Raw genomic sequence first — 18,060 nt, forward strand, 5'->3', positions numbered from 1 at the left:
GTCAACAATGAAATCAAGATAGAAATTTAAAAAGTCTTTGAACTGAAGGATAATAGTGACACAACCTATCATAACCTCTGGGGTACAGCAGAAGTGCTAAAAGGAAAGCCTACATCACAAAGACTGAAAGAGCACAAACAGACAATCTAAGTCCACACCTTACAGAACCTGAGAAACAAGAACCATCCAAACCCAAACCCAGCAGAAGAGAAATAAAGAGATCAGAGCAGAACTAAATGAAATTGAAACAAACAAACAAACAAAAAATACAAAAGATAAATGAAACAAAAAACTGGGGGGAAAAAAAAGAAATGTATAACAGTGTCTGGTACATCAGAGCTCAATAAATAATAAATGTTATTATAGATTGGACATGAGAATGGGAATTTGGTTTATGGAAATGTTTAGGAAGGGGCAAATTATTATTATTTTTATTATTTTTGAGATGGAGTTTTGCTCTTGTTGCCCAGGCTGGAGTGCAATGGCCCGATCTCGGCTCACTGCAACCTCTGTCTCCAGGGTTCAAGCGATTCTCCTGCCTCAGCCTCCACAGTAGCTGGGATCACTGGTTTGTGCCACCATGCCTGGCTGATTTTTTGTATTTTTAGTAGAGACGGGATTTCACCATGTTGGCCAGGTTGGTCTCAAACTCCTGACCTCCGGTGATCTACCTGCTTCAGCCTCCCAAAATGCTGGGATTACAGGTGTGAGCCACCACGCCTGGCCAGAAGGGGCAAATTAGAAGGAGATTTAGGAATGGATATGACAGAGCCCAGTGCTGGATTAAGTAAAGGGATAATGAGCAATAAAGAAGAACCCTCATATTTCCCATAACCAGGAACACAAAAAAAGCAAGTTAGATGCATAAGATGACAAGCACGACTCGCTCACTTTTGGATAGGTTGAATTTGACTTATGTGTGGAAAATAGACAATTGAATATTTGTGACTGGAACACAGAAGGCACACACACCTTGCTACAGTCTTCTGAAGACATTCCAGAACTGTCTTAGTGGTTAAGCACTTGAGCTTCTTCCCAATCTCAGACTCCTGGCCCCATCAGCACCTTCTACATAAGGGTATGGGATGTGGACCCCAAGTGTTCAGGCTGGAGACTGAAAAGTGGCATCACAATTATCTTCAAAATTTGAAAAATATATTGGAGAGAAGCTATTCCTCTATAGGATATATAGGAAATTCCTCTATAAGAAATAAAAATATGAGCATGGTGGCCGGGTGCAGTGGCTCATGCCTGTAATCCCAGCACTTTGGGAGGCCAAGGCAGGCAGATCGCCTGAGGTCAGGAGTTTGAGACCAGCCTGGCCAACATGGTGAAACCCTGTCTCTAACAAAAATACAAAAAATTAGCCGGGCGTGGTGGCAGATGCCTGTAATCCCAGCTGCTCGGGAGGCTGAGGCAGGAGAATTGCTTGAACTGGGGAGGCAGAGGTTGCAGTGAGCCAAGATCGGGCCACTGCAATCCAACCTGAGCAACAAGAGCGAAAATCCATCTCAAAAAAAAAAAAAAAAAAAAAATATATATATATATATATATATATATAAGCATGGTCTTCAATGACTTCTGGCACACACTTGCTTAGTGTGTAAAGACTAGGATTCAGTAAAAGGGCTCATAGAAGAAGCCAGTCACCCGCAAACACGCCAGCCCCCATAAGGCTAGAGAAATATGAGGTCATAGAAGATAATCTGACAATCATCTAAAAAGGACATTTTCTTTATCACATTAATGACCACCAGTCATTAATGGTGGTCATTAATAAGTAAGTAAGGGTGGAAACAAACAGTGTGACTGGAACTCACTGTATGCCCATTAATGTGATTTGCTCACTACAAAATCAATATTCTAAATATCATCTTACTACATGATCAGAGTTAAACCTATTATCGCTGTATGCCCATTAATTGCTCACTATAAAATCAATATTCTAAATATCATCATCTTAATATACCATCAGAGTTAAACCTATTATAAATAGACTCCTGGTTTGGATGGAACCTATTTAATTACTAGAGCTAGGATTATGATGCTCAAAGTAGACAAAGAAAAAAAGTAACAGCCATTGTTTCGAAATTCTGTTTTAAGGTTTATTTCTGTCTTATGTAACATTCACAATGCCATTTGTGGCCACTTTTTAAAAATAACAAATGAAATGATTTTAGTTCTGCTTCCATTTAGGATGTAGAAAGCATCCTAAAATAGAAATAATGATGCTCTAGAAATAATGGTGCTCTCACCCCAAGGGCAAAAAAAGGCCAGATAATCTACAAAAACATAACTTTTATTGAGTCCATCAGATTTCAAGGCAAAGAAGTAAACTGAATTCCAAAGACAAGTCCCTCCCACGAGAGGCAGGACACAAAACCTGCTTCGCCTTTGGTAGAACATGAGACGAAAGGGTGGCTTCTTCTCTTTTTCCTCTCATGCTCTCACCCTCAGACAAAAAAAGAAAAACATTGACGATTAGCTGGACTTTATTAAAATTTAAAATGTGTGCTCTGCAAAAGACACTGTTAAGAGAATGAAAAGATAAGCCATAGGCTGAGAGAAATTATTTGCAAAATATATACCTGATAAGGGACTTACATTCAAAATATACGAAGGATTCTTAACACTCAACAATAAGAAAACAAATAACCCATTTTAAAAATGATCAAATGATCTGAACAACAGACACCTCACCAAAGAAGATAGACAGATGGCAAAAAAAATGTGAAAATAGTATATGGCAAAGAAGCATATGAAAAGATGCTGGAGGCAGAGCAAGACGGCAGAATAGAAGCTTACACCCTTTATTCCCCGCACTGGAACGACAAATTTGAACATCTATCTGCACACAGAAAAGCACCATCACCAAAACCAAAAATCAGGTGAGCAATCACAGTACCTCGTTTTAACTTCATGTCACTAAAAGAGGCATTGAGGAGAGCAGGAGGGACAGTCTTGAATCACTGATGCCACCTCTCTCCTATTCCCCAGTCATAGCCGTGTGGTACAGAGAGAGAGTTCGTACATTTGGGGAGGGTGAGCTCAGTGAGTAGGGGACTTATGTTGAATTCGGTTCTGCCCTGTCACAACAGAGAATAAAGCCATGCTGGGCTCAGCCAGCACCCGCTCAGGAAGCCAACATTTGGACCAGCCTTAGCCAGAGGGAAAGTGCCCATCCCAGTGATTGGAACTTGAGTTTCTCCACAAGCCTCACCATTGTGGGCTGAAGTACCCTGGGCTCCTAGGTAAATTTGAAAGGCAGTCTAGGAACAAGGACTGTAATTCCTAGGCAATTCCTCGTGTTGGGCTGAGCTCAGAGCCAGAAAACTAGGGTGGCACGTGACCTAGGGAGACACCAGCTGGCATGGCTAAGGGAGTGCTTGCACCATCCCTCCCCCAACCCCAGGCAGTGCAGCTTGCAGCAACTCCAAAGGTGACACCTTCCTTCTGCTTAAAGGGAGGAGAGTGAAGAATAAAGAGGACTTTGTCCTGCATCTCGGATACCAGCTCAGCCACAGCAGGATAGAATAGCAGGCAGGGTCCTGCGGTCCCCATTCCAGGCCCTAGCTTTGGGACGACATTTCTAGACACATTCTGGGCCAAAAGGGAATCTGCTGCCTTGAAGGGAAGGACCCAACCCTAGCAGGATTCATCACCTGCTGACTAAGGAGCCCTTGGGCCCTGAAAACCAGCAGCAGCGATACCCAGGGAGTACACTGGGGGCTCTGGATTCTGAGATGTGCTGGCTTCAGCAGTGACCCAGAACATTCCTAGCTGTGGTGGCTATGGTGAAAGATGCCTTCTGTTTGAGAAAAACAGAGGAAAGAGGAAAGGGAACTTTGTTTTGCACCTTAGGTCCCAGCTCAGTCATAGTAGGATAGAGCAACAAGCAGGCTTTTTGGGTCCCTGAGTCTGGGCCTGGGCTCTTGGACCGCATTTCTGTACCTGCCCTCAACCAAATGGGAGTCCATTGCCCTGAAGGGTGAGTCCCAGGCCTGGCAGCATTCACCACAAGCTGAAGGGAAGAGCTCTTGGGCTTTAAGTAAACATTGGTGGTGACCTGGCAGAATCCCCATAGACCAGTGGTGGTGGTGGCCAAAGGGAGAGGATTCTCTGCCTGTGTAAAGGGGAGGGAAGAGTGGGAAGGATTTTGTATTGTGGTGTGAATGCCAGCTTAGCTGCAGTAGAAAAGACCATCAGGTAAACTGCTAAGGTTTTTTTTACTTCAAGCCCTGGCTCCCAGACAGCATCTCTGGACATGCCTGGGACCTGCGGGAACTCACACCCTGAAGGGAAGGGCCTTGCGCAAGACTCGGTGCTATACTGTCTTCCGGTCTGACCCAATGCGGCACCAGTAATAGTGGCCACAGGGGTGCTTGCATCACGACACCCCCAGCTCCAGGTGGCTCAGCACAGAGAGAGAGACTGTTTGTTTGGGAGAAGGTGGGGGTAAATATCAGGAGTCTCTGCCTAGTAACCAGATAACTCTTCTGGATCTTATCAAAGTCCACAAAGGCAATACCTCTATGAGTCTGCAAAAACCACAGTATTATTGGGCTTGGGGCCCAAATCCCTTCAAACACCTGGAAAGCCTTCCCAAGAAGGACAAACCCAGAATGTAAAGGCTACATTACCTAACTCTTCAATGCTCAGACACTGATGAATATCTATAAGCATCAACACCATCCAGGAAAATATAGGCATACCAAATGAACTGAACAAGGCACTAGGGACCAATCCTGGAGAAACAGAGATATATGACCTTTCAAACAGAGAATTCAAAATAGCTATTCTGAAGAAACTCAAAGAAATTCATGATAACACAGAGAAGGAATTCAGAATTCTATCAGATAAATTTAACAAAGAAATTGAAATAATTACAAAGAATTGTCTGGGCGTGGTGGCTCATGCCTGTAATCCCAGCACTTTGGGAGGCTGAGGCAGGCAGATTACCTGAGGTCAGGAGATTGAGACCAGCCTGGCCAACATGGTGAAACCCTGTCTCTACTAAAAATAGAAAAATTAGCCAGGCATGGTGGCACACATCTGTAATCCCAGCTACTCGGGAGGCTGAGGCAGGAGAATTGCTTGAGTCCGGGAGAGGGAGGTTGCAGTGAGCTGAGATCATGCCACTGCACTCCAGCCTGGCTGACAGAGCGAGACTCTGTCTCAAAATAAATAAATAAATAAATAAAAATAAAAATACAAAAATTAGCCAGGTGTGATGGTGCATGCCTGCAATACCAGCTAAGTCAGGGAACTGAGGCAGGAGAATCGCCTGAACCCAGGAGGTGGAGGTTGCAGTGAGCCGAGATTGCACCACTGCACTCTAGCCTGGGGGAAAGAGCAAGACTCCGACTCAAAAAAAAAATTGTCTTGGGCCACACAGAAACACATAAAATACACTAACATTAATGATAGCTAATGAGCTAAAAAAAAAAAAAAAAAAAAAAAATCACCAAAAAATCTCATAATGAGGCCGGGTGCAGTGGCTCATGCCTGTATTCCCAGAACTTTGGGAGGCCAAGGCGGGTGGATCACCTGACGTCAGGAGTTTGAGACCAGCCTGGCCAACATGGTGAAACCCCATCTCTAATAAAAATACAAAAAATTAGCCAGACGTGGTGGCGGGTGCCTGTAGTCCCAGCTACTCAGGAGGCTGAGGCATGAGAATCACCTTAACCCAAGAGGCAGAGGTTGCAGTGAGCCAAGATCGCACCACTGCACTCCACCCTGGGTGACAGAGCAAGACTCTGTCTCAAAAAAAAAAAAAACAAAACAAGCAGAAATTCTATAGTTGAAAAATGCAACTGACATGCTGAAGAATACATCAGAGTCTTTTAATAGCAGAATTGATCAAACAGAAAAATGTATTAGTGAGCTTGAAGACAGGCTATTTGAAAATAGACATTCAGAGGAGACAAAAGAAAAAAAGAATAAAAAACAATGAAGCACATCTGTAAGATCAGGAAATAGCCTCAAAAGTGCAAATCTAAGAGTTATTGGCCTTACAGGGGAGATAAGATATAGAAGTAGAAAGTTTATTCAAAGGGATAATAACAGAGAACTTCCCAAGTCTAGAGAAAGATATCAACATTCAAGTAGAAGAAAGTAATAGAACATCAAGCAGATTTAACCCAAAGAAGACTACCTCTAGGCATTTAATAATCAAATACCTAAAGATCAAGAATAAAGAAAGGATCCTAAAAGCATCAAGAGGAAAGAAACAAATAACATACAATGGAGCTCCACCACGTCTGGCAGCAGACTTTTCAGTGGAAACCTTACAGGCCAGGAGAGAGTGGCATGACATATTTAAAGTGCTGACGTGGCCAGACATGGTGGCTCATGCCTGTAATCCGAGGATTTTGGGAGGCTGAAGCAGGTGGATCACTTGAGGTCAGGAGTTCAAGACCAGCCTGGCCAATGTGGAGAAACCCCATCACTATTAAAAATACAAAAATTAGCTGGGTATGGTGGTGCACAGCTGTAATCCCAGCTACTTGGGAGGCTGAGGCACAAGAATCACTGGAACCTGGGAGGCAGAGGTTGCAATGAGCCGAGATTATGCCACTGCACTCCAGCCTGGGTGACAGTGAGACTCTGTCTCAAAAAAATAATAATAAAATAAAATAAAGAAATAAAGTGCTGACAGAAAAAAACTTTTACCCTAGAATAGTATTATCCAGAAAAAAAATATCCTTCAAGCATGAAGGAGAAATAAAGACCTTTCCAGACAAACAAAAGCTGAGGGATTTCATCAACGCCAAACCTATCCTATATGAAATGCTAAAGGGAGTTCTTTAATCTGAAAGAAAGGGATGTTAATGAGCCAGAAGAAATCATCTCAAGATACAAAACTCACTGGTGATAGTAAGCACAGAGAAAAGCACAGAATAATATAACACTGCAATGGTGGTGTGCAAACTACTCTTATCTTAAATAGAAAGACTAAATGATGAACCAATCAAAAATAATTACAACAACTTTTCAAAAAATAGTATAATAAGACACAAAGAGGAACAACAAGAAGTTAAAAAGCAGGGAGACAAAGTTTAAAGTTTTCACTAGTTTTCTTTTTGTGTGTTTGTATATGCAATCAGTCTTAAGTTGTCATCAGTTAAAAATAATGGGTTACAAGATAGCATTTACAAGCCTCATGGTAACCGCAAATCAAAAAACCAACAACAGATTTACAAAAAATAAAAAGAAAGAAAGCAGGCCAGGCGCGGGGGCTCACACTCCCAATACACACAGAAACCAATACTATGGCATTAGATTTTTGAGAGAAGAAAAGCCTTATTACAAATCAACCAACAAGCCGGGCGCAGTGGCTTACACCTGTAATCCCAGCACTTTGGGAGGCTGAAGTGGGTGGATCACCTGAGATCAGGAGTTTGAGACCAGCCTGACCAATATGGTGAAACCCCATCTCTACTAAAAATACAAAAATCAGCTGGGTGTGGTGGCATGTGCCTGTAGTCACAGCTACTCAGGAGGCTGAGACAGGAGAATTGCTTGAACCTGGGAGGTGGGGGCCACTGCACTCTGACCTGGGCGATAAAGCAAGACTCTGTCTCAAAAAAAGAAGAAAAAAAAAACTACAATGAGTTATCATCTCTTCCCAGTTAAAATGGCTTATATCCAAAAGTCAGGCAATAACAAATGCTGGCAAAGACGTAGAGAAAAGGGAATGCTTGCACACTGTTGGTGGGAATGTAAATGGGTACAACTACTATGGAGAACAGTTTGGAGGAGCCTTAAAAAACTAAAAATAGACCTACCACATGATTCAGCAATCCCACTGTTGTGTACACACTCAAAAGAAAGGAAATCAGTCTATTGAAGAGATATCTGCACTCCCATTTTTGTTGCAGCATTGTTCACATTAGCCAAGATTTGGAAGCAACCTCAATGTCCATCAACAGATGAATGGATAAAGAAAATGCACTTACACACAATGGAGTAATATTCAGCCATAAAAAAGAATGAGATCCTGTTATTAGCAACAATATGGATGGAACTGGAGGTTATTGTGCTAAGTGAAATAAACCATGCACAGAAAGACAAACATCATATGTTATCACTCATTTGTGGGATATAAAAATCAAAACAATCGAACTCATGGAGATGCAGAGCGGAAGGATGGTTACCAGAGGCTGGGAAGTGTATTGGGAGGGTAAAGGGTAAGTAGGGATGGGGTTAATGGGGACAAAAAAATAGAAGGAATGAATAAGACCTCGTATATGATAGCACAACAAGGGGACTATAGTCAATAACACTTTAACATACATTTAAAAATAACTAAAAGGGTATAATTAGATTCTTTGTAACATGAAGAATAAATCATTGAGGGGATGGATACCTCATTTTACATTATGTGACTATTATGAATTGCATGCCTGTATCAAAACATCTCATGTACCTCATAAATATATACACCTACTATGTACCTACAAAAATTAAATTTACAAATTAAAAAAAAAAGGTATCAAGACTCCTATTCCTATACTAAGCAGAAATCTTGCTGTCATTGGAAGACAGACAGGAAACTGCCATCCAAGAACAACCACAGATACAAGGTCAAGTTTGGCTGCCACAAGGATAAGGAAAAGGAACCTCAGGAAAGTCCTGCTCCTGAGGCCTAAGCACATAGGGCTTGTCTAAAACTGAAGCTCCATGAGAAAAACATGGGATATTCCTCTGCCTCCACTAGAAGCCTTGCAATAAGCAACATGCAACAGTGGTATACTCCCGTGGGAGAGGGAAGAGCATGGAGAGAACACCCCTCCACTTCTATGATGCCAGCTTGCATGGATAGCTGAAAACTGAGGAAGGAGCAGAAACACTTGAGAAAATCCCTCTGGTACCCCACCCCCACTCTAAGCACAAGGAAAAGCAGCCTAACCACTGGAGGTATTCAAGCCTGTGATGCACTAAAGGTAACAACAGCAATAACATTACCCAAACCCAACTCAACTCCAACTAGATAAGGCTAATCCTCCACACTAATGCTTGACAGAAGAAGAGGCATATCCATTTCTAGACATAAATACTCCATGTACACCATTCTTCTACATCAAATATCTGGCATTCAATAAAAAATTACAAGACATGCAAAAAAAAAAAAAAAAGGAAGGCAAAACAAGCCATTGTCAAGAGATAAAGCAATCAAGAGAACTAGATTCATAAATGACCCTAACGTTAGAACTACCAGATAGGGAGTTTTAAATTATTAATATGGTAAAGAATCTAGTGGAAAAGGCGGACAACATGCATGAACAGATGAAGAATTTCAGAATAAATAAAAACTATCTAAAAATTCAAATGGTAATGCTAGAAATTTGAAAATCATGATATCAAAGATGAAGACTTCCTTTGATGGGCACAGGACACAGCTAAGGAAGGGCAGTGAACTTAAAAACAAGTCAGAAATCATCCAACTGAAAAACAAATAAGGAAAAAAGAGTGGAAAATCAGAACAGAGTAAGAGCTATGGCACTGTGAGACATCATCAAGTGATTTAATATACATATAATTGGAGTCTCAGAAGGAAGAAAAAAAGCAGAGAGAATAGGAAATAAGAAATATTTGAAGTGATAATGGCCTAGGATTTCCCCAAAATAATAAAAGACATAAAATCACACATACGAGAACCTCAGAGAACATTAAGATAGACAGAAAAAAACAAATATAAACAGATCATAATCTAGCTAATGAAAACCAAAGAGAAACAGAAAATCTTGAAAGTACCCAAGAAAAAAGAAATATCACATACAGAGAAACAAAGATAAGAATTATAGATTTTTCATTGAAAAATGAAATTTTCAGAGTGAGACTCTGTCTCAAAAAAAAGAAAAATGATAATTTTAAAAAATCATAACTATGAAAAATGTTATATCAGTCTCAAGAATTTTCAAAGTCCAAAAGGTTCTATAATTTCTAGTATATTAACCATTACCTTCTCCTTTTACAAAATTCACTTTCTATGTATCTTGTAGGCAGTTTCAGCCACTCGTTTGGAGTCATAAAGTGCCTTGAATTAGAAATTTGTGGGAATCTGGAATGCAGCTGAACCTTCTCAACTTCTTTGAATTCCTTTATTGAATATATTTTGCCTGAAGGAAGAATAAAAATCTAAATTAACATCCTTAAATGCATCTGCCATTGCTCTTGGGCTATGAAATCACATAACAATTAGGAACTAAGTACCTGTCTCACACTGAAGAAGAGTTCTTTTTTCATTATCCTTGTCATATTGTGCTTTTTTCAAAGGGTCATGAAATGGTGGGATGGTAACCTACAAGAGAGGCACTTGTTTAAGCACTGAGTTGCAAGTCTGAGTAGTAAACATTTTCAGTCTATTCTAAGCATCCACATATGGATGGCTCTTATGCCGGGAGGGTAAATAATATGGTATTTACAAATAGCAGGCTTACCATTATATTTATTTAATATATTACAAAGAGATGGGGGTATATCAATACCTCTCTTAAAGGCCCTCCAGTCAAAGAGACAAAGTTAGCTCTTGTTTCAAAGTGTGGGTTCAATCTTCAAAAATTATTTTGTTGTTACCATATGTTCCCAAATTTTAAAAATTCCTTTCCCATGCACAAAAGAAAAAATATATCCATATATTCATCTTAATCCCTAACATTGATAATCAACAACATAACTAACATTACTCAAAACTTAACCAAGTTATTCAAAATATAGATCATTTGTGAGCCAAGGTATGGAAGCACTGAATCTATGTTAATGGCCAATATTATCAACATCAAAATGACAGTTCTACATATGAAAACAGGATTCATGAACAGCAACATTCACCATTTAGGCCTAGTCAGTGAAATTCTACCACAAGCTTAAAAGGTCACTCATGTATCTTTCTCATGCTCATCAGGCTAGTTTTTCAGGGGTAGTTACAATACACATCATGACTATTAGAGTCAAACGGTGATCAGACTGCCCAGTATAATTTTGCTTTTACAGAAGTTATGAAGAGTGCTACTCATAAAATATTAAGAAAATATTAACTCGCTATAAAAAGGAACAAAAAGGCAGGGTGCAGTGGCTCACGCCTGTAATCCCAGCACTTTGGGAGGCTGAGGCAGGCGGATCACAAGGTCAGGAGATTGAGACCATCCTGGCTAACATGGTGAAACCCCGTCTTTACCAAAAATACAAAAAATTTAGCCAGGCGTGGTGGCGGGCGCCTATAGTCCCAGCTACTTGGGAGGCCAAGGCAGGAGAATGGCATGAACCCGGGAGGTGGAGCTTGCAGTGAGCCGAGATTGCGCCACTGCACTCCACCTGGGCGACAGAGCAAGACTCCATCTCAAAAAAAAAAAAGGAACAAAAAAAGGTACTATCATTTTCAGGTATTTGTATGTGACCTATTCATATATGAAGAGCAGATCAAATTTTAAATGACATTGGACTCTGCTGCTGGAGAGTTATTGTGTTCCTTTGGAGGTGTCAGAGCCTTGCTTTTTCATGTTTCTTGTGTCCTTACATTGACATCTGTGCATCTGGGGTAATGGAGGCTTCTTCCTGTTTTTTGGATTGCTTCCGTAGGGGAGAACTTTTTCCTGGAGATGTGTCTATGGTGTTGGATGGGTAGGACACTTCGGCTTTGATCCTGGGTGCGTGCAGCAGTATAGTCTCCATATTTCTTCAGCTGCAAACAGCGTCAGTGGTGTCTGTGTTTTCCTCGGTGGCTTAGGGCACAGTTGTTGGAGGCTGTGGTGAGGCTTTTCAGGGGATGGGGACACTGGGCAGGCCAGTCCCCAGCCTCAGCGGAAGCAGTGGCAGGCCAAGGGTGCCTGTCCTTGGTCCTCAGAGCAGTATACAGTGGCACCGGTGTTACGGGTTCAGGTGGGCCAGTTCTTGGGTCTCCAGGTGGCTTGCTTGGGTGCATGCAGTGGCTGTGGTCGGCCAGGTGGATGGGCAGGTTCTTGAACCCCTGGGCAGTGGTCATGTTGTGGGCAATGGCAGTAGCAGTGACGAGACAACCCTTTGTCTCCAGAGTGGTCCACACGGGTGTTGGCAGTGGCTACAACAGGCTGGGTGGGCCAGTCTCCAGACCCCCAGTTGGCGCGTGCAGGAGGTTGCCAGCTGTGGTGGTAGCAGCAGGCTTGTGGGCTCTCGCCAATGGTGGTGGATGGGGCAGGGCAATCCCCTAGCCCCCTGCAGAGTACTCCGGTGGGGGTGCTAGTGGCTGTGCTGTGGACCTGCTGCTGTGGAGGGTAGGGTTGCTTTCAGTGGCAGCAGGCATAGGCAGGCAGTTAGGGAGTGTATGTTTCAGCCTAGGTGATGCTGCAGGTGGGGCCTGTCCTCTGGGTGCAAGAAAGTGAGCCGTGGCCCCTGTGCTGAGGTCAGCAAGGTTGCTGCCAGCTGCTCACACCTCGGCCCTCTCCATCTCCGGGCAGCCCCCGTGTTAGTCTCAGGGCCGAGCAGGCTGCCTCACCTCCCTCTCCTTCCTCACCTTAGATGTTTCCTTGTCACTTCTCTGTGGAATTCCAGTGTTCCTCTTAGATGACATGTTCCAAGTACAATTTTCTACTCGCTATTTTGGTTCTTCTGTGGAGGAGGTGAATGTCAGATGCCTCAAGCCAGTCATCTTGAAGCTCTCTGACAGGGTCTCGCTCTGTCGTCCAGGCTGGAGTGCCGTGGCTCACTGCAGCTTCAACCTCCTAGGCTCAGGCCATCCTCCCACCTCCACCTCCCGAGTGGCTGGGACCACAGGTGTGCGCCATGTCCAGCTAGTTTTTAATTTTTTTTGTAGAGACAGGTCTCCCTATGTTGCCCAGGCTGGTCTCGAATGCTGAGTTTAAGTCATCCTCCCACCTCAGCCTCTAAAGTGGTGGGATTACAGGCATGAGCCACCATGCCCAGACCAAATTTTAAATTTTAAATTGAAGATAGAAACAAACAACAATCTAAAGTTTTATCGACAATTATAAGTCCGGAGACACCTATCTCTACTGACAAGCACTTGTACATCATAAATGGAGGTATTGTAACCCAGTGGTTCTGAAACTAATTTTTTTTTTTTTTTTGGAGACTGCTGCCTAGAGTGCAGTGGCACAATCTCAGCTTACTGCAACCTCCGCCTCCTGGGTTCAAGCAATTCTCCTGCCTCAGCCTCCCGAGTAGCTGGGATTACAGGCGTAAGCCACCGCGCCCAGCTGAAACTATTTTATTTCAAAACGTTGTTGTTATATCCAAATAACTTTTGTGTATATGGCTTAGATCTATTGATATTTACTATATTAGAAATTAAAACAGAAAATTTTAAATTGCTTATTAATTTTAAAATAATAATAATATGCCTGTTATGTTTAACATATCTTTCTATGAAAAATAACTCTATTTCCTGAAACAAAAAAATGAGAAGAGTAACATTGTTTTACATTTTTGTAAACTTCTTTATGTCTCGCTTAATAGAAGACAGGTGGATTCTCATACCTGCTTCTGCAAGCAATCTGTTGAGATTTGTTGTTTTAGTTGTCATATATGAAGAAAATCCATATAGAGATATGTAATTGAAAAAGGTAGGAGTGGCCAGGCATGATGGTTCATGCCTGTAATCCCAGCACTTTGGGAGGCCAAGGCGGGCAGATCACGAGGTCAGGAGATCAAAACCATCCTGGCTAACACGGTGAAACCCCATCTCTACTGAAAACAACAACAACAACAACAACAAAATTAGCCGGGCGTGGTGGCGAGTGCCTGTAGTCCCAGCTACTCGGCGAGTGCCTGTAGTCCCAGCTACTCGGGAGGCTGAGGCAGGAGAATGGTGTGAACCCGGGAGGTGGAGGTTGCAGTGAGCCGAGATTGGGTCACTGCACTCCAGCCTGGGTGACAGAGCGAGACTCTGTCTCAAAAACAAAAACAAACCAAAAAAAAGAAAAAGGTAGGAGTATTTTAACAGCCTTTTTAGATCATCGTGGATATTTGTTTTTGATACTATACCCAAACTCAGTAAGAGGTAGTTTCTTAAAGGTTAGTTATGATGTGGAATCTGAAACCATATCCATGAATTTTTCATACTCTTCTACTAAGTCCATTAGTCTATCTTGCACTTTGAATGAATCTTTTTCCCATGCGTAATTTTGTAACATTTGGGGGAAAATTGGATCATGGAGTTATGCAAGATCTTCCAAATGTTTGTACATTTCATTACTGAATATCAAAGAATCACATTCATTAATATCAGTACCAATTTCATCAGAAAGGTCTTTTGAGTATTGGGATACTGTCACACTTCTGATGGTGAATATGAGTTTTCCAAAATTCCAAATGTTTTGCTTGAAAGCTCACCTTTTATCATTGGCAACAAATATTGTCAGTAGTTTTTCTCAAAGTGACAAGCTGACTTCATTCATTTTCCAGAAAATATCTGCCAAATACCCAAGACTTACTAACTATAGTTTGTAAGTCATTCTTTCAAGTAAAAATGGTGTTTCATGGAAGAAAAAAAGCAGCCAGTTCAGCTCACAATTCAAGCAATCATCCATATTTCAGTATGCAGCAGAAGTGCTGTTCGCATACTCCCATTTCATCACAAAGAACATCTAAAAGATGTGTATTGAAGGAGCAAGACTTAGTAAAGTTAATAATTTTTAAGTAGAGCTGCACAAAGCACATGCAAAGAAATGCTGAAGATCCATCTGAAGGGAAGGAATCAAGCCTCTATGTTCCTAAAGTCAGATCTGTCCCACTCCCAGGAAAGGAAGATAGACAGGGTCATTTGGGTTGGTCTGAAGCCAGGTGCTCTGGGCCATCTCAAGCCCTACTGTTGAAAGAAGAGGCAAGATGAACCTTTTCTGTACTGGGGAAATTGAAAGGGGGAAGGGAGATAATGTTGGATATCTCCACTTGATAACCCAGAATTGAGAATAAGGACAAGCTTACAGACTCTGCAGCAGCTCAGGAGCAGGGTCTGGGAGGTGCCAGGTCCATAAAGAGTACAGAGCAGGACGCCAGGAACCCAGCCTGCAGAGCCTACCCGAGACGCTCTCAGGTGGAGTCTCTGCCAGACATGGGCAAGGACCTGGATCTGAAGACATGGATTACCAATGCTGGGTCTACAAATGGGGCCAGCACCTGAGCCACAGCATGTGACCGTAAGGAATAACAACCATAGTACAACCTGGGCCTGGGACCAGTGATGTGCCCCACCAAGAATTGGGAGGCTGCAGGACCACTTTGTAGGATGACACAAGCCCACAGTATGACTGTACAACTCAAGGTTGGATACCTCCAAAAACAATTAATATTGGACTTCTCACTGATTTGGACACGTGAGGGCCAATGCCAGTTCTAATAAAACCTCTTTAAAAAGGGTAAAAATTATCCCCTAAATACCATTTTAAAAAATGGTATCTAGGCCGGGCGCGGTGGCTCACACCTGTAATCCCAGCACTTTGGGAGGCCAAGGCGGGTGGATCACGAGGTCAGGAGTTCAAGACCAGCCTGATCAACATGGTGAAACCCCGTCTCTACTAAAAATACAAAAATTAGGCCAGGCGCGGTGGCTCAAGCCTGTAATCCCAGTACTTTGGGAGGTCGAGGCGGGTGGATCACGAGGTCAGGAGATCGAGACCATCCTGGCTAACACGGTGAAACTCTACTAAATATACAAAAAAATTAGCCAGGCGTGGTGGCGGGTGCATGTAGTCCCAGCTACTCAGGAGGCTGAAGCAGGAGAATGGTGTGAACCTGGGAGGCGGAGGTTGCAGTGAGCCGAGATCACGCCACTGCACTCCAACCTGGGTGACAGAGCAAGACTCCGTCTCAAAACAAAATAAAACAAAAATTAGCCGGGTCTGGTGGCGTGCGCCTGTAACCCCAGTTACTCAGGAGGCTGAGGCAGGAGAATCGCTTGAACCCAGGAGGGGGAGGTTGCAGGAGCCGAGATCGTGCCATTGCACTCCAGCCTGGGCAACAGAGTGAGACTCTGTCAAAAAAAAAAAAAAGGTATCTATTTTATATGTGCAAGAAACCTTATTAACAAATAATTTGTGTCACTAAATTCACTTGAATGCAATGCAATCATATTTTTTCAGCCATAAAATTTTTCTTTTTTTTTTAGACAGAGTCTCACTCACTCTGTTGCCCAGGCTGGAGTGTAGTGGCACTCAATCTTGGCTTACTGCAGCCTCCACCTCCCGGGTTCATGTGATTCTCCTGCCTCAGCCTCCTGAGTAGCTAGGACTACAGGTGCATGCCACCACACCGGGCTAATTTTTGTATTTTTAGTAGAGACAGGATTTCACCATGTTGGCCAGGCTGGTCTTGAACTCCTGACCTCAGGTGATCCACCCGCCTTGGCCTCCCAAAGTGCTAGGATTACAGGCATGAGCCACTGCGCCCGGCTGCCAAAAAATTTTTCTAGAGATCTATTGTACAGTATGATGGCTATAGTTAATAACAAGGTATTGTATTCTTGAGAATTGCAGAGAGACAAGATTTTAGGTTTCTCACTTAGAAAAAACTGGTGTTTGTGATGCAATGTATGTTAATTGGTTTAGTCATTCCACAATGTGTACATATTTCAAAACAACATTTTATACAAGATAAGGCCAGGCACAGTGGCTCAAGCCTGTAATCCCAGCACTTTGGGAGGCCAAGGAGGACAAATCGCTTGAGGTCAGGAGTTTGAGACCAGCCTGGCCAACATGGTGAAACCTCATCTCCACTAAAAATACAAAAATTAGCCGAGCATGATGGCACACGCCTGTAATCACAGCTACTCAGGAGGCTGAGGTGGGAGAATCTCTTGAACCCGGGAGGCAGAGGTTGCAATGAGCAGAGATCACGCCACTGCACTCCAGCCTGGGTGACAGAGTGAGACTCCGTCTGAAAAAAACGAAACAAAACAAAACACCACATCTGTGCTCTGCTATTTACAGCTGGGTGACTTTGACAAGTGACCTGAATCTTACTTGTCTCATCTGTGACTTACCTCACACAGTAGCAGCAAAGGTGAAATAAATGTGAAAAAAACCCTAAGACTTGGTTAATCCTTCAGTGCAAGGTTAATTAATTCTGCTATTATTAACAGAATATCATGCAATGAAGAAAATTATATATTTATATTTTGAGAAAGAAGCAAATAATAAACTATTGAGGGAGGGGAAGCCCATTATAAAACCAAATGTAACTCCATTCTTATAAAATAAAAATGTGAATACATACACACATATAGAAAGAAGTCTAGATAGATATACAGAAAAATGTTAATGAGTTAACATAATGAATTAATTCTGGGTAATAGAATTTTGGTTTTTTATTTTCTTAATTTGAAAATCAATTTTCTCATTTATCTATCATGAAAATGTGTTATTTTTGTAACAAATTTAAAAGTCTATGGAATTTTTAAATGTTACCTATTACCCAATCATTATCCAGTATCTTCCACTTTTATGGAGATTTAATTTACTTTGGCCTTTGGCTTTTTGTTCCTTTCTAAGATCGGGCGATGGGAAACTATGCTTAAAATGTTACTGCACTTTTAGGGAATCGCTTAAGGACTGCTCATATATTAGGGCTGCTCAAAACAACCAAACACATAATACCAAAGTTAAAAAAAAGAAATCTACCCTACCTTCAGAAAATTGGGGTCCTTCTTGCTCATATAAAAGGGATCATACTCTTTTGGATCATAATGTTCTATAAATGCATTTCCCTATAGCAAGGAAATAAAACGATACACAAGAACAAGAGGTGCACAGTTAATTTTGAGCATATCAGGACTTGAGAGTCAAACACATAGTATCATTCTTATGCTTGAAAGCAGCATCAGTGACAAATGCAAAAAGAAAGACAAGGCTACATTTTAAATTTAATTTATTCAAGCAACCAGGTATAGTGAAGGAAGGAATCTACTTAAAATTTGTAAGATTTTAATAAAGAATGTTGGAACACTAAAAGATTTGGGAATTTGTTTTTAAATGCTTACTAGTCAAACATCTCAGATTTTTAAAAAATGCTAGAAGAACAGCTATATTTTAGAGCTTTGCAAATAATCAAGTTCCAGAACAAAAT

The 18,060-nt window shown here is 41.9% G+C and overlaps 1 protein-coding gene across 12 annotated transcripts in view; it reads right to left on the reverse strand.

Moving 5' to 3' along the window:
• FAM228B (family with sequence similarity 228 member B) overlaps nucleotides 1–18,060 on the reverse strand; it is a 92,822-nt gene that overhangs the window by 12,764 nt on the left and 61,998 nt on the right. For 11 of the 12 annotated variants that reach the window (XM_063696026.1, XM_055377573.1, XM_055377565.1 and 8 more), the window contains 3 exons: nucleotides 17,621–17,701; nucleotides 10,219–10,306; nucleotides 9,968–10,124 (listed from right to left, as the gene is read on the reverse strand). In XM_063696026.1, coding sequence (XP_063552096.1) covers nucleotides 9,968–10,124; nucleotides 10,219–10,306; nucleotides 17,621–17,650 — 275 coding nt within the window. In that variant the 5' untranslated portion in view covers nucleotides 17,651–17,701. The remainder of the gene's footprint in view (nucleotides 1–9,967; nucleotides 10,125–10,218; nucleotides 10,307–17,620; nucleotides 17,702–18,060) is intronic. The other variant, XM_063696025.1, reaches the window with a different exon arrangement.

The sequence above is a fragment of the Gorilla gorilla genome, chromosome 12 (assembly GCF_029281585.2).
Source record: "Gorilla gorilla gorilla isolate KB3781 chromosome 12, NHGRI_mGorGor1-v2.1_pri, whole genome shotgun sequence".
In the NCBI taxonomy this organism is placed as follows: domain Eukaryota; kingdom Metazoa; phylum Chordata; class Mammalia; order Primates; family Hominidae; genus Gorilla; species Gorilla gorilla.